General features: G+C 29.7%; 1 protein-coding gene across 1 annotated transcript; it reads right to left on the bottom strand.

Annotated features, from left to right (window-relative positions):
* Window positions 1-1,357: 1,357 nt before the first annotated feature.
* Window positions 1,358-4,340, bottom strand: LOC11443082 (translocon-associated protein subunit beta). The gene is made up of 6 exons (XM_003624411.4): window positions 4,034-4,340; window positions 2,951-3,049; window positions 2,736-2,844; window positions 2,579-2,650; window positions 2,459-2,464; window positions 1,358-1,769 (listed from the first exon to the last, which is right to left on the bottom strand). Exons 1-6 carry the CDS (start codon window positions 4,213-4,215, stop codon window positions 1,653-1,655), a joined length of 585 nt encoding a protein of 194 aa, XP_003624459.1. The 5' UTR covers window positions 4,216-4,340; the 3' UTR covers window positions 1,358-1,652.
* Between the last annotated feature and the right edge of the window lie 13,255 nt (window positions 4,341-17,595).

Here is a 17,595-nt window from a genome sequence, read left to right as displayed (position 1 = left end):
TGATTTAAAAATTTAAATATTACTCGTTTATGAGAATGCAGAAGCAATTTTATGACCTCGAACAACTTATGAGTTATTACCACTTCAAATCACTCCTTTCTTATCCGTGCATTGCCCGCTTAATGAATAACTGCACAAACCTCATATTTATATAACAGATCAATACGGATGTAATACTAAATGCCCTTGGATATTCATTTACATCCCTACAAGCTACACTAATTTTTTTTCATTATAGTTAGTGTTTTATTAAGTTGTTGAAGTTGGAACCAGTTTGTATCAATCATTTTACCATCATGGCACCGAAAAAACAGAAGAAAAATTTGCAAGACGAGAAACAAAAGATAAAACTAACAAATTTGCCAACCCATATGTCATGTTCATAAATTTGGCATGTTACATTACAAAGAGAACAATCGCATGAACATCTCAATCATCAGATCGAATAACCTATTGTAAGAAGAAGAAAAAACTTCAAGCATGATGGAAAAAATCGCATGAACATCCCTTGATTAATAGTATAGCTTTCTAATAATACTCTCATCTCGTCTCATAATCTACTTTTTTTACTAATGTATAAAGACAAGCGTTGGTATATAAGATGTTTAACATGTCTCAATGAATTTTTTTAAAACATCAATTTTTTATAATTTGTAATAGATAACTAAAGATGTGATATTAATCAAGGGACTCGGTGCAATTGCAATCAAGCGTGGTTTGATCTATTTATAATTCAGATGTTGAAAATAGCATCCTAAAAATATTGTAACCAAATTTGTAAACTGTTCCTAAAACCAATTTCACGTTAAAAAAGTAAAAAACACAAATGAACAATCAAAAATAATTTATAACTGTAGATTTTATTTATTTAAAGTTATTCAAAATTGTTGATTTTCAACCAAGTAAGCTGGACTCACATGTAAGATTTTCATATCAGGTTTCTGTCCATAGACAATGGGAAACAAATTAGACAAAACTGATACCAAAGATCAGTTGTATAAGCAATAATCAAATAATCCCAGAACAAAGGGGTACTTGCAAACGCATGTTTTGTTTCAGTTTTTCTTAAATCAAGATTTTGTGATTTTTCTTTGGACAGCCGACAAAAACAAAACAACGTTTTTGGACAGCAAGTTATGGAAAAGGGAAGAGATATTTTAACTATCTAAAATGTGAACAAGAAAGTTGTTCAACTAAGGTTAGAGCAAGATGCAAACGGAGACACACGATGAAAACAAACTCTAGAGTCTGTCTGCTTTTATCTACAAGCTTGTAATTGACGTGGTAAACTTCAGAGTACAAACTTGTAGATAATTTACTTGGTAAAGTGGCTAATTTGTCACCCACGAACAACAGATTAGAGGATCATTAGAACATAATAATAGATGGAAATCAGTACAAAATAGCTATGAGATCACTTGATCAATTGATATACTTTTGCTAACTAAGATCCATACCATTCATGTAAGAACTGAAAACAACTGTTCAGGCTATGCCGTCAAGAAATTAAAATTGTTCTCTCACTAACTCATTTAACCATTCATTCAAAAAGTTCAATAACATGTGTTCTAACTAGGTGAAAACTGACCGCTGGCAGAATATCACACTCTAGTCTCTGATGTTTGATTGTAAAGGTACTGTTTTGTGAAAGATTAACGCTTCTTCTTGCTTCCTTTTGCACCTGATTTTGATGGTGTAGCTACCAGGTACACAAACATGACGATAATGCTGATTACCGAGATTAGAGATCCATACTTAGCCAGCAACCTCTGTAGACAATAACATTTTGACATTAAGGGAAAGAAATTATACAATGATGATACACCCCGAAAGCAGTTAAAAAAACACATCATGGAGAAGCTTTTAAGTTGTGGCGTAATTTCCTCGTGAAACGCATTAGGAGAGAAAGGCTGGTGAGCGAAACACAGATGAAGTTTAGGGTGATCTTTAGTGGTGTTCAAATCATATATGGTACAGTTGTAAAAATAAAGATGAAGTTTAGGGTGTTTGGAAAGAAAAAAAAGGTTTTCTAATTCCAATTCTTACTTTAACTTAAATTACAGTTTTGCTACACTGTTTTCATTTTGTTTCCTATTTTCAAAGGTTTGTACAAGAAACAATTAAAATGACTTTTTCATATTTTAGCTGTTTCCATTGCAAACCTTCGTAAATACGGAATAAATTGATAAATAAGGTGATAGTTTTGTGATTAAAAGAATATATGTTTTCTGAAACCAAACAGACCCTTATTGTTTGCATCAGTACTCCATTTCTCAAGGATATAAAAACTTCCAACAGAAATGTGCATGCGACCCACTTTGTCCTAGTCATCATGCTTGACCGGTAACTTACAAAATCAACTACCGAAATAGGCAGCCCTTATGCTAAATTCAAATTTATATAATCAACAAAAAAAATTGAAATTTGAAATTTCAGAGCATATAATAATTGTCCATACCTTAGCCTGCGAAAGCCAATCCAACCAAATATTAATACATGAAAAAGAAAAAGCAATATGTCAGTCAATGCAAGCAATTTAGATTGATTCATGTAAATGTCAAGTAAACAAGAAACATACCCATTCAAACTTCTTCTCAGGAGCCCTATCAGCAAGAACATCTAAAGGCAATATGGGAGTTGAATATGCCTCCTAAAAGCAACAAACAATTATGAGGGGAAAAGTTCACTCACTAGAAAGAAAACAGACAATATACAACCATGCCAACAAATTAAACCTGTAAAGCAGCACTTGTGGGGACACGGAACTTGATGATAGCTGGTTCACCGGCAAATACTCCCTTTGATTTTGCCTCGAGCTCAAATGTGTGGGAAAGGACACCACCACTGCAAACAATATGACTTGTTAGTAAAAAATAAATAAACCAAAATGCGGTAGAGTGGTAATTGAAGAGTGGCAAAAAATTGTTAAAACGGTTAATATGAAACTCACGCGTCAAGCTTTTCCCATGTCTTTGAAGTGGTACCACTGATTACACTGAAAAGGTCACTTGTCCAACTATCATCTGACAGACTCACGTCATATGCCGTCCTTTAAAAAAAGAGCAAGAAAAATGATAAGTGAATATCAATTGCAAAACTTAGAAGGTTACCAAATGAAAATACACCACAAAAAATTAAGTTGTTTTTGAATAACATACAATACTAAATGCAAAAACTTAACAAGTCAGACGATAAATTATACAGCTTGTTATTCAATTCAACACAAGAACAGCATGCAAAGTCATATATTATCGATTTACACCCTTCTCTGCTAGCCTACCATAATCAATGTCAATAACTAAACTCAATTTTACATTTTTGAACTACCCTCTAACCATTTCTTACAACAAGTAAAACAACAAAACAAGCAATGTAACTTGCAATGCAAATGCAATTCACAAATCGAATCACTCGCATGTGAAATCAGAGTTAGCATTAACTTAAGCCCTTTAAACTCCAATTGAATCTTTGAAATGCTCAATTTTCCACATCAAGTTTATGACCATAAATCAACAAATCACACACACAAACTCTTCACTCTCCATCTCTGTGAGCAGTTCACAAATCAAATCACTCGCATGTGAAATCAGAACTACCCTTAATTTTCTAATGATCAAAACGGAAACAATCAAAAACTCCAGCATCAAATCATTTCCTTTCACTTACTAATGCATGCAAGCCAGAAAAATCAGCAACCAAAATTAAACATTTTTCTCAGTTCATCCTCGTAAGTCATACCCACATGATCAAAGATAACCATTTTACCTAATTATCAATAACACTTCTAAATCTAAATTAAAAATCGAGATCCATCACAGATTTCTTGTCTATACCAACATCAAATCAGAATCCAACAGCATAAACAAAAGCATAAACACATGTACAAAATTGAATAAAATCCACAAAAGCCTAATTCAAGCAAAATCAGATACAGAAATGAATAATCAAAACATGCATGCAGATGAGAAAATTGGGATCTGAAATTGAAAAATTGAAAATAAAAAAGAATAGATGGTTATAGATCGGAGCATACGAGGTTCCTTGGTTGTAGATATCGATGGTGACAGAGACTCTTTCAGCGCCAGTCTTGAGCCTGTTGAGAGAGGCTTTCTTGTGAGCGACGATGAAGGGGACATCGGAAGAAGCGTGCGAGCATAGCAAGAAGGAAGCTATGAGGAGAAATGCGATCAGAGGTTTGGAGATTGGATCCGCCATTGATACTCGCAGAGAGAGACAACAGAGAGAGAGAGAGAAATGAAGAGAGAGAAAGAGAGGGAGAGTCAATGAGGAAGGTAGAGAGAGAGGAGATCTCGTGGGAGTGTTATTTTGATGTGTGTGTGGTGTATTATAAAGTTGTCATCTTACAAATACTTCAACCACTAGGGTTCGTATCATAGGTGCAAACAAATGTATTTGAGTGTACTCCACGCGCAACTGCTTAGACGTGTTTAAGAACATATTGAATTGTGGATATTTGACTAATCTAAAAATGATTTATTATCATCTCATTCAACTGATTCTTTTTTGTTGGTGCTAATCCTCTAATTGTAAGGGAAAAGTTTATAGTAATTTGAAGTTTGATTAAAAAGTAAGTAAAATTTATTTAATAAATTATTCTCAACAAGAATTGAACATGAGTTCTCTCGAACGATTCGTATTAATCATTTAAGTTCAATCACTTAATTCTCATCCAAGTGATTTGAGTACAGTATTATCATAAATATAACGTGAAATATTTGGTCAAAAAATAAATATAAAAGAGAGATATAATAGTTTGAGAGTGATTAACATTTTTTACAAAGGGAGTGATGCACATGTTATTGATTAAATGATACAATTCAAAGAAGATAAAGAAAAAGTGTGGCATTCACTACGGACAATTTTTTTTTACACATGTATAAATGATGGTACAATTCAAAGAGTAATAATATTCCATAAAAACTAAAAAATGAAATTGACTCTAGACAATTTTGTTTTTTTACAAATGTGATATTAGTCAACTTCGGTCAAGAACAAATCGATTGAGAAAACTAAAAATTCGAAACTCTTGGTTAAAATAGTCATTAGTTAGGTTTTATTTAACTCACAGTCAAATTCTTAATTACCAAAATATCATCTCCAAAGGGTTAAGACCTAAAGAAAACACTTGAGTATATATTAGTATAAAAAACAGTTTAAAGGATATAAACTTTTGGAGATGCATTTTAGAGCCAACTGGGTGACAAAGATTCTGATTACATTAATTTTCCACCAAAAAACATAAATACCCTTGTTTGTAAATAGCAATCAAATTGATTTTTTTAGTCAAAATTCAATTAATTTGAATGTTAAATTTATAAACGAAAGGTTTTTTTTTAGAAAATTTATAAATGAAAGGGTTAAACTATTAAAGACTGTCGAGAAATATACATATTTGTTATGAAACTATTAGAATAAGAAGAACAAGATTAAAGAGAAGAAGAGAGAATAGAGAGAGAAGAAAGAGGATTATATTATTTTCTTGTGATGTATAATTAGGTTACATATAAGCTCTATTTATAGAGAAATACAATGACTTTGGGAGCAAGCACAATATGGCCCAATAAACTAACAATATGATCCAATAACCCAATTGTTATATGGACATCCACTTGTAATATTCATAACACTCCCCCTTGGATGTCCATCTCGGATATGCCTCATTAAAACCTTACTAGAGAAAAACCCAGTGGGAAAAAATTCCAATGAAGGAAAAAGAGTACAACATCCTTTTGTGTTATAATCTGCCTCGTTAAAAACCTTACCAGGAAAACCCAATGGGATAAAACCATGGTTAAGGGAAAAAGAGTGCAGAACACATCTTTGTCTCCCCCTCATAAAGACAATTATATATGAGACGAAGAAGTTTAAACAATCTTTTATGCTAGTTACTCAAAATCTTTACTTGACGGTGACTCTGTAGAAAGATATGATATATCTCCATACTCTTCTCCAAATTAGCAGCTCTTGTGATATCTTCATATTGAGTTGTTGAAATAACCTCCTTTTAAAATTAGAAAACCACAAGTTTCTTGTATGTGTGAAATCATAATCCTTAATAAAGAGCATTCTCCACTTCCTTGACGTAGTGCTAACATTTTGAAATGATCGGATAATATTGTTGTTTCTCTAAGATACAAATTGTATGTTTGACTTTGCTGCAATATCTGTATTTACTAATATTGACAAAAAAATACCGCAATATATATATAATAAGCAAAATGCGTTCGTGTCCTCACCTGACCAATTCAAATTGTTCATGATTTTCTTGAGGACATGATCTTTACTCACATCAAGTGACATCACAATCATTCTAGTACATAATCAATTAGATTTGTCCATAAAAACATTTATATAACAAAATTTAGAATCTCTTCAGGAGTTCTAATATATATACGATTATAACAAATTCATTTCAAATCCTTAAAATGGACAAATAATGTCATCTTTCCAATAGATTTGATATTACGTTTCACTCAAATGAAATCCTTCAAGTAGTTTCATATAATACAAATAAATTGTAGCACATTTTCATATAATTTGAGCCTTTCATGTGCTACTGAACTTAATCAAGTATGAAAAAGTTCTTGGATTCACTTCTGGTGAATATGTCTTTTAAAATAAATGGTAGACATTTACCAATTCACTTCAGGTGAACATATCAAACTCTGTATATATGTAATTTACCATACTAATTCCTTTTTCGCGCGAAAAATCATATATAGTCATTTACCTTCACACCTTCAAATGTGCAAACTACAAGTCCAAACAAAGTATGCTTCATGAAACGAGTTTGATTTCAGTAGAATTGTCTCTTTCCATTCTGTAGATATTTTATTTATCTATAATCTTTAGTCGACTTTAACACATGATCCTCATTATTACTTATCACATAGCGCTATATTATATGCAAAAACACATCAACGTTGACTTCATTTCGGTTCCATCTCATTCCATTCAGATCTTGTATTCATGACATAATTTATCAATATTTTATTAATTTCAGGTACCTGATTAGTTCTTCTGGAACTGAAAAATCAATTATGTCAGAAAACTCTTTTAGAGTTTCTATATCCTCGTTTTGGGTTATCTTTCCTTTAAGCTCCTTTTCTTATTCAAAGCCTTTTATATTTGGAACCGATTGATCTATCATGCTTCAGGCATGATGAAGACTCATTTGCAATATTAGATTATCCGATATGGACATCTATTTCGATTGGAGAATACATTAGCAGCTAATAAGATTTGTTTACCTTTGCAAATGAGTTATATTTTGAGGATCAAGAAGAGACAATAATATTTCCTTTCAAATAATTTATTTGAACTTCAGGTTCACAATTTTTAGCTGCTTACCATCTCCCCCTAATATTGGAAAAACCAAACCATCAATTGATAATCAGCCTACTAGGCTGTAAACAAGTTGGCTCAATACAATTAAAGATAGATGGAGATTTATATCAAATACATTTTCCCAATATTCTTTCAAGATTTATCAAAATGCATTATATTGGAGCAATTGTGACATACACAACACATCCAAAAATTCACTTGGATGAAAAATATCAGGTTGTTAACCTTAAACCAATGATAAATTAAGGGGAGAACTTACATATAGTAATGTGTTGGCTTGATGCATATCAATATCTCAAGATTATTGATTTCCAAAATTGAGTCTATAAGGCATGATCTCATAACCAAAACAGAGTATATAAGGTATGTTCTGATAAGTATCAATCATACAACTAAATTTAGACGTCTAAAGAATGGATCTTCCAGTCCATTTTATTAGCATATGCTTGTTCAATATCAATTTCAATTGAAAAATGATACTTATCAAATGATTTCTGAAAATTTCAGAAAATAAACTCTTAGTCAAATTTGTTGAGAAAATAATCTCACAAACTTCTGGTTGTGAATATACATGTGATCATTTAGTTGATGCATCGATTCAAATCATATAATATTCAAGTACTTCACATGATCAGTGTATTAATTTAAATAGCACCTTATATAAGTGAGGGACTCGTTCTTTTAAATTGTCAACTCTATCTGGGAAGTAGTAACACACAATAGTTACTAGATTGAAGAATCTTCTGACTCTTCAATATATATCCATTTTTTTTCCAAATAGTTTATGCATCATAATAGATCCGGGATAACCCAACCGGTCTTGCCAACGATTTGTAAACTTATGGTTTACAATAATATGTGCTTCCATTGCACTAATAATATAATATGTAAACTTCAGGTTTATAATAATATTTGATTCATTTGTTCTAATCCATTTGAAATTTGAAACATGATTTGTAAACTTCTAGTTTACGATATTATGTGCTTCCATTGCACAAATAATATAATATGTAAACTTCAGGTTTACAATAATATGTGCTTCCATTGCACTAATATAAGTGTATTATAAATAAGAGACAAAATAAATTTTCACTACACTTATTTTCTCCAAAGTATATCTCGTAATATAGAGATTTTTAACATTAAAATTTTATGAGAATGCAATCTCAACGTGTAATGTAACAATAAATTAGCTCTTTGGGAGCCTTCAATAATTTATTTATTTTGAAGTGCAATGCTAACATTGATTCCTTGCATCATAAATTATGAAATATACTTTTGGCTCCCCCAAAATGCATGATTGAAACCACATTATAGTAGAAAATTTAATAACAATAAATTCAACTATCATAATCATGCTATAAATCAAATATTCAATTTCAAATGAAATAAACTTGAATCTTATATATACGAGAGAAAAAATCATGTCAATATTGATTCACTACATGTGAATATAAATATTTACCCATATATTGTAGAATCAATATTTCTCAAAATTAAAGAATCAAACCTTTGTATAATGTACTACCAAATTGAATCACAAAAGTTGAGATTCATTATTAAAATACAACAAATCTTCCACAAATATATATCATAACCAATTATATAGCATTTCTTTATTTATTTTATAACTAAATACAAAGTTTATACACATAAAATATGTGAATCAATTTTAATTTCAAATAGAAATTAAACAGTAGGATATAAAACATTATTATTTTTTTTTAAATAAAAATAAATTTCAGAACAAATCAATTCACCTTAATTAAATTAAATCTAAATCTTTATTTGCTAACAACATATTTCCGTTTGATGTTATAATGATCAAATACTCATACTTAATAATTCAAAACAAATATTCGTATACATGACATTTATGTGCATATCGATAATGGATCATAAATAAGTTTAAATCAAAATCAACAAAGAATTGCCCAAATTACATGAAAGCACAACCATAAAAATAAAATATTTATTTGTCATCAAAAGAAAACACAAATATTGAATAGAACAAATAGATGTACATATCTCCTTATAAGAAACTTCAGTTTTTCGAAAGTATAGAAAATTTTCTATCGTGAAGTCAATTTGCTTCTAAAAATAATGATTTTATCCAATTTTTATTTCAACACAAAAAAATTGTGACAATCCACTAAAACAAAATACATGATTCTAATTGGTGTCTATCAATCAAATTGACAATTAATCCATAACAAACAAGAGCCATAAAGTCAGACAAAAAAAACGGAATTAGTTACATTATCTTTTTGAATTAGTTTCTTATTTTGAAAAAGTAAAAATATATAGAATTTAGAAAATAATTCTTGGATCAAATTTACAAATAAAAGATAATTGATATAATTTGAATCCTTAATTTTTTTTGTAAGAAAATAATTACATCTTTAATTTAATATTATATTTGAAACAAACTCAAACGTAAAGATATGTTTCAAATCAATAATAATAATAATAATAATATATATATATTTGGAAATAATCTACAATTAAAGGAAACAATCTCAATCAAATAGAAATTTTTAAAATTAAACCAAAAAGATAAATAATAATTTAATCAAGTGATAATTTCAACTGAATCTTAAATTAATATAACATGGAAATTTGGTGGAAAAAAAAAATACACACCAATTCACAAAAGAAAATGAGTTTTTTCAAGAACTTTTTCATGAACTACTCACAATCAAATCAATTATTTGTGCAATCCATGCATTACTATTGAATTCTTCAGGAATTCATGGAGAATAAAATTGGTTGATTTTTAAGTTTTTTGTACGATCCTTCATAGATGTATCACTACTGAATTCTTCACGAATTCATGGAGGATAAAGATTTGATTTTTAAGTTCTTTAAGAACTATGCAATAAATTTAAACCATAAAATAATTATCCAAGCAATCCTTCCTTCATAGATTAACGTTTTTGAATTCTTCAGGAATTCAAAGAGAAAATATTAAGTTCTTCAGGAACTACGCTGTTGAATTCTTCAGGAATTACTAAGAAATTCACAAAGAATATTAGTGAGTTCTTCATGAACCACACTTTTGAATTCTTCCAAAATTCACATAGAGTAATATTGACTTCTCCAGGAACCATATGATAGATCTCTTTGATTTTATAATACGAGATCAATCCTTATGCAATACTTCAGGAATGCATATGGAATAAATAAGCACAATAATATAATACAATTCACATAATAGTGGTTCAATGTATCTCTAAGAAACTGATTCCAATTGATTGAATTATAATAGTATAGTCTATAATCATCGATATGAAAATTAAAACTTATTTTCATATAAATAGATTAAAAAGAATTACATACCTCAGTTGGTTAGAGTCTCGTGCTGATAACGTGTTATGAAACTATTAGAATAAGAAGAACAAGAACAGGATTAGAAGAACAAGAACAAGATTAAAGAGAAGAAGAGAGAATAGAGAGAGAAATAATAGTGTTGATTTTTAAAAGAATTTTCAATAAATGATAGTCCTATAGACGTAGAGGTGTATTGGATCATGATTCTAAGGGATTTTAAAAGACTTTTTTTATCATGAAAAAGTCTTGTGATATTCAATCAAGACTCTTTCTAATTTAAAAAAAGTCTTGTGTTATTCAATAAATTTTTTTTGTCATTTAAAAAAAGTCTTATGGTATTGAATCAAGACTCTTAATCACTTCAAAAAAAAGTCACGTGGTATTCAAAATCATTCAAATTTTGAAGGATTGTTTAATAAATCAGATTTTGATGGATTTTGTGGGATTTTCTAGTGAAATTTTAGCATGAAAAAGTCTTCCATAAAAACATGAGATTTCTTAAGATTGTTTTTTTCTTTTAAGATTTTAGTATCTCTCCATCTCTCTCCTCCCTTCTCTCTTACTCTCTCTTTTCCTCCTCCTCCTCTCTCTCTCTCTCTCTCTCTCCCCTTCCTTCTCTCTCTAGCTCTCCCGTAAAAAACATCTCTCTCTCTAGCTCTCCCGTAAAAAATCTCTCTCTCTGATTCCTTCTCTCTCTCTAGCTCTAGAGGAACGTGATAAATAAAGAGGAACGTGATAAATAAGTCAGGATTGTTGGACTTGTTGAACTGAGTTTTTTCTGTGGATTCCTTTTAAATTTGGATTTTTTTTTTGTACGAAGATGAAGATGAATGGAGGACATGAAAGTTTTGCGTAAAAAAAAGGGGAAGAAGAGAAGGTAGTGGAAACTGAAGGTGAAGGTGATTGTGGAAGGGAGATGACGATGAAGATTATGGGTCAACAAATTGTATTTTTTTTTTAATTGAAAAAACTCAAAAATCATCTTTACCATCAATTTTTTTTTTTTTTAATAAATCTTTACCATCCTTCATCATAAAATTGATTGATGAACCCATAACAGTGATGTTTGTCCACCCATAATTATGAAAACCCAACATGAATTGATAAATCCCTAACAACAAACATAAAAATCTTGTTTTACATAATAAAATCGATTGAAGAATTCAATTTCAGGCATACTAGTTAGAGTTCTTTAAACCCATTATGGGTTTCAAACCCATAAATTTCATGCATATTATTATTGGTTTGATTGATGAACATGTATGAAGTTGTGAAGATGGGAGTTTTTTTTGGGCTTGTGTCTTACTATTTTTTTAAGTTGGGATGAGGATTATATTGAAGATCATGAAGGATAGAAGCGAAGAAGATGAAGAAAGGAAAAAAAAAATTAGTTGTTGGTGGTTTTCTATTAGCTAAAATATACCTTCATGATCCAACGGTTATCTTTTAAAAAAAAAAAGATCAAATGGTCAAAATATAAGGTATATGCTGGATCATATATAATGTTGGTCTACCTTATATGTTTATGGTTAAAAACTAACGGAGATGACCAAAATAGATAACAGCAGAATATATAAATGATCAGTTTGAGACGTTTTTTAGTCAGGCGACCAAATTAAAAACCAAAAATAAATTAAGGGATCAAATGATGTATTAAGTCTTTCTTATATTTGCAAATATACTCTTTTTTGCTTTTATTCTTGTAAATTTTTATATTTCTTTAGTCCTAAACAAATACATTTTTTTTTAGAGGAGGAATATATTGACTTCAAGAGTAAGATTTTGTACTTACTCCAAATCTTAACCATTAATTTTCTTTTAATCTGATGGTTTAAAATTAATTATCATTATAATAACGTGAACCAGATTTAGATTGACATCATTGCTCCCTTAATCTTGATTGTTGTTACGCCTGTTCTCTATTTTCTCTCTTTCATGGTGGTCGCCAATGGAAACCAACAACAAACTTTAGGTTGGATGAATTTCATTCAATTCTCATCGGAATCAATAAAGCAATTATAATGATAAAATAGGGTTCCTTCTTAACCAAACATATAAGCCTGAATCATAAAATAGATAGCTACAAATCTTTCATCTATCGGAAAAAAAAAGGCTAGAAATCTTTCATAAGGGCATTCATGGCCACAAATTTGTGCGTGAGCATTCCAAATATGGTAAAGAGGTTTCACATTATTATAATGGTAATTAATTTTAAACCATAGGATCAAAGGAAATTCAATGATTAAGATTTGGAGTAAGTATGAAGACTTACTCTTGAATTCAATATATCCTTTTTTTTATTTATTCTTGTATTGTGTAAAATGAGGTAGTTCACAATCTGATGGGGTTGCCACATCATCATATAATCTCATTGTTTATTCTTATGTGTCACGTTGTGTCGAACAGTTTATTATTAATGAAATGATATAATATAAGCATCTTTCTTTCAAAATAAAATTTTAGCTCAACCGATAAAAATATTGAAATTATTGTGTACTTGTGTTGAAGTTCAAGCTCCGACACTTCCACGTGTATGTGTGAATTTATAATGACTTTGTTATTTTTTTTCGAATTCAAATAATGTTTATAACATCTTCCTTCTCAAATTTTTAAATATAGACATGTGTATACCAAAACTCGCACCACTATTTTATGTCTCTACTTTTTCACCTTTATTATTCGTCAAAAGTTTTGGTTTTTCTTTTTCTCTTAACAACATGGTTGTACCCTAATTTTATTCGACCAATTCAACTTTTAACACAAAAGTTACAAATATTCATCATACATTTTTATACCTTTGTTTGCATTTCTGTTGTAATAAAAAAAAAGTAAAACAATTTTTGTGAACTGAGTTAAATCGATAAAGAAACATTGTATAATTATAATATATACAAGAGTCGAGTTTCAAATCTCATACATTCTATTTAAATAGAGAATTTTTAGTCACTAATTCACTTGACAAAAAAAGTAAAACAAAAAATAAAAACATAATGTGACAAATAAATAAAGTGATGCATGCATGTAGTTGTTTGCAACATGCTTGTGTCTCTTCTTCATTTTCTAAATAGAGCTATATTCTTCACTAACATTGCAAGTTATCAAAAATTGAATTTGTTTCTTTCCTCTTCAATGTTTCACCGTTTTTCAAGCAACAAACAAGCAAAGTCGTCAATTAAATTGGTTTACCTTTGGTTACAATGATGTACCCTAACTGATTTTTAGTATAAACATGAACTAAAAAATCATAAAAGAGAGGAGGCTGAAAAGAGGGTAGAGTTAGAGAGGAGAACCATAAAAATTGAGAGGGGTAGAGATAAGAAAAAGAAGAGTAAATGTAGAACCATATACCTCTAGCCACACACATCACCACTCCAGTTTCACTCATATGTAAATCACCACCATGAAACTCCATTATCACATAACCCACGGTTTCAAATTTCAATCACTGCAACCCAAAAAGAAAATTTTCATCAATCACCACCCTCCATTCTCGTGTGTTTTCTGAACAAAATTCTACAAAGGGCTATCGAGTCCCCCTTTTCTTTTTTCTTCTTCTGTCATGTTCACGTTAAACTTAAAATTGTTATCTAATTATTATTACGCCTTATTGTATTGCATTTATCTATTTAGGCTCTACACTAATTTTCTTTTCTATCGCTAATTTTATTGTATAGTTACACATAACTCATTTTAATAAATTTGGTGACGACTTCGTTGTTCTCGAAAGACCCTCAAATTCCATGTCACAACTGTTGATGACCTATCTAAGAGGACATTTAGATACTCAAATCTAACATAGAAACCATTTGTTATAGTTTTTTTTAAAAAGAAAATCATCGTTGAGAATATTATATTTGTTTGTTACGACTTTTAAAAAAAATCAGAAAACAACTTCAATGATAGTTTGGTTTCTTCATCCTCATTCATACCATAGTATGTTACCCTTACGTCTAGCTTTCATTTAGGGTTGTAGGTTGCTTTATTTTAAGAAAAATCACGTATGTTTGCATTTGCAATCATTAGTGTATACATGAATTGAAAAAGAATCTTCACGTAATAGCAAGTCATTCAATTCACGTGTAGTGATGAAATGAGTGGTTAAATGCATAAATTCATGTGAATTCAATTCTCGTGCACTAAATTGAGTTCGACGTGAACTGATTACGCGGTTCCTAAGATTTGGTACATGTTAATTTTTACGGAAAAAATCACTTAAAAATAGTTTTTTTTTTCCAAGTTACCCCTTAATAATTGGGGTAATTTAACCTTTTCAAAGAAAAATCAATTTTTTCATTTATTTTCTTTATAATCAAATATCATTTTCATCTCCAGAACATCAAATGTTTTCATCTATTCCATTCAACATATGATATGTATTATATTCGTTCCATAATCAAATCATTAGGGGTAAATTACTCCCGATTCATCAAAGGGTAATGTAGGTCTCACGATTTTGGTTTTTTTTCTTAAAATCAATTACCATTTTCATCTTAAGAACATCAAAATTCTTCATCTCCTTCGTTCAACATGTAATCTCCATCTTCTTCGTTCTAGAAGCGAATCATACTCGTCATTAAGAATAAATTATCCTTAATTCATTGAGGGGTAATGTAGGTCTCACCTTAAAAATTTATTCATCTAGCCAATGGAATATTAATATAAGACTTTGTGCTTTAATTTTTAACATTTCATCAAACTTTTCATCTCCAATGAATGAAAATCGAGAGATAGAAAAAGGGTTTTCCAAAATTTACATGTGCAAGGGCAGTTTTGGTATTATACTAAAATTTTAAATATCTTTTGGGTATAATCAGATGATTTATGGGTGTAACTAGAAAAATTCTTAACTATTTGTTATACTTATTTCTCCTTCACTTTTTTTAATTTATTTATGCATTTATTGTCAAATTTATTTTATTTTTCCTTAAAAAAAATTATTATATTGTATACACTTTATTAGACCACATTTTCTTAATTTTTCTTCTTCCCTTTAGGTCATTTCTTTTTTATGGAAGAAAAAAAAAAGTTTTACCATCGATCCCCGGATGAAGTTTAAAATCCAAATAGTGTTCATGATGCATCCCTTCTCAATTCCTTAAATACATAAGTGTATTTTAAAACTCATACCACACTTTTTTGTCTCTTTTCACCTTTGTTATTCTTCAAATTTTTCTTTTCTTTCTCTTAACTATATTATAGAAAACAGCAACAAATGGCCATCAACGTAGGTTGAAATTTCGATGATCTATATTGTTTCAAACGCCTAAAACAAGTTACAAGTTGTTTATGGCAATAAGTGTGTTCGTGGTTGTGGCTCCCAATGTCACAAAGGCAACTATTACAGTAAACAACTATGTGGTATATTGTTTCAGAAGTTTGAAATGCTTAAAGTCATTGTTGTTTCAACAAATCATTTGTAGCTGGTTTATGTAGTGTTGTTTAGAGGGTGAAAACATAATTTTGAATAACAAAGATGAAAAAACAAAACAAAAAGTTGCGGCAGGTTTTGAGATATACTACTGTGAGTAATTAAAGAATTGAGAGGGCTATATGCATTTTAAACATTGTTTGTATTTGAAACTTCATTTGAGGAATGGTGGTAATAAACTTTTTTTTTTTTTTTTCTTCTTCAAAGAATATTGACTGAAAGAAGATGAAAGTTTTTATGTGGGACGTATTGTTAACGCATGGATGACACGGGAGTATCAACGACCTTTAAGTACAATTTGATTTGATTATATGTTTACTTTTATTTTTACTTTGAGAAGTAAGGTTTTTTTTTTCCCTCAAACAAAAAATACTAGTGGATCCGGTTTAAAATTTATTTATCAAAACACCCTAGTTAGGTTTTTTTTTTTGGTCATTTAGGGGGGGTATCACGCCACTGTAATTGGCGTGAGATATTTATCTGCAAGTTGCCCTAATTAACCCTAATCCCACCTTTTTTGATCAGCAAGATTCAAACCTTAGAGCAAATGACTTCATCTCAACATTATGATCACTAAGCCACTGCCAATTTTCTTGATATGGTTATGCTTCCATTAATTGATATCCAATATCAAATACCCTTTTTAACAAACCAGTAAATCTCTCTTTTGTTACCCACTATCACATTATCCATAATCCACTAACCATCTATTATTTATTATCTTTATCTTTATATGTATAAATGTTAGACAGTGATGCAAGTTGCCCTAATTAACCTTAATCACGCCTTGTTTGATTAGCTTAATTTTTTATTTTTTTTATGTAATCTTTATCTTAATATATATAAATGTTAGATTTTGTAAAAAAAAATATATATAAATGCCAGATAGTCTCCAATCTACCCTAATTAACCATATTCCCGGCTTTTTTGGTGGGTCTAAATAATTATTTTCGAAAAAAAAATATTTGCAAGGAATCAAACCGGATACCCATAACATAACCTTAGAACTTTTACCCATAACATCTCCATAACTTTCATAGTGTGTTATTTATATAGAGAGAAATGTATTTATTGAGATTTTGAAAATGAGAAAAACATTCGATAATTTCAAAAAATGATAAATCGTAGAGAACAATTGTGATTTATATTTTTGCTTTTAAAAAATGAAATGTAATATATATTTAATACTATGAATAATATATATAGTGGTCCACCATTGAAAATTTCTGACTCCGCTACTGTTCTAGACTGTTATTATTAAATGTTTTCTTTATGATCTCACAACCACCATTGATTAGGTAGTTGAAAAGTTGACGTTTGTGGACTAGGTTTTTAGCCACACACTTCAACTTCTTAACTGTCTTTTTTATTTATATTTTATTCAAAAGGGAATATATTAGTATGGACTTTACTTCTTTTTTGTAATTTATCGTTCTTAATACATCTGAATTTTATAATTTAAAGGTACA

This window comes from Medicago truncatula, chromosome 7 (genome assembly GCF_003473485.1).
Source record: "Medicago truncatula cultivar Jemalong A17 chromosome 7, MtrunA17r5.0-ANR, whole genome shotgun sequence".
NCBI lineage: Eukaryota > Viridiplantae > Streptophyta > Magnoliopsida > Fabales > Fabaceae > Medicago > Medicago truncatula.
The sequence above is the reverse complement of the archived record's forward strand: the minus strand, read 5'-3'. Positions and strand labels throughout refer to the sequence as shown.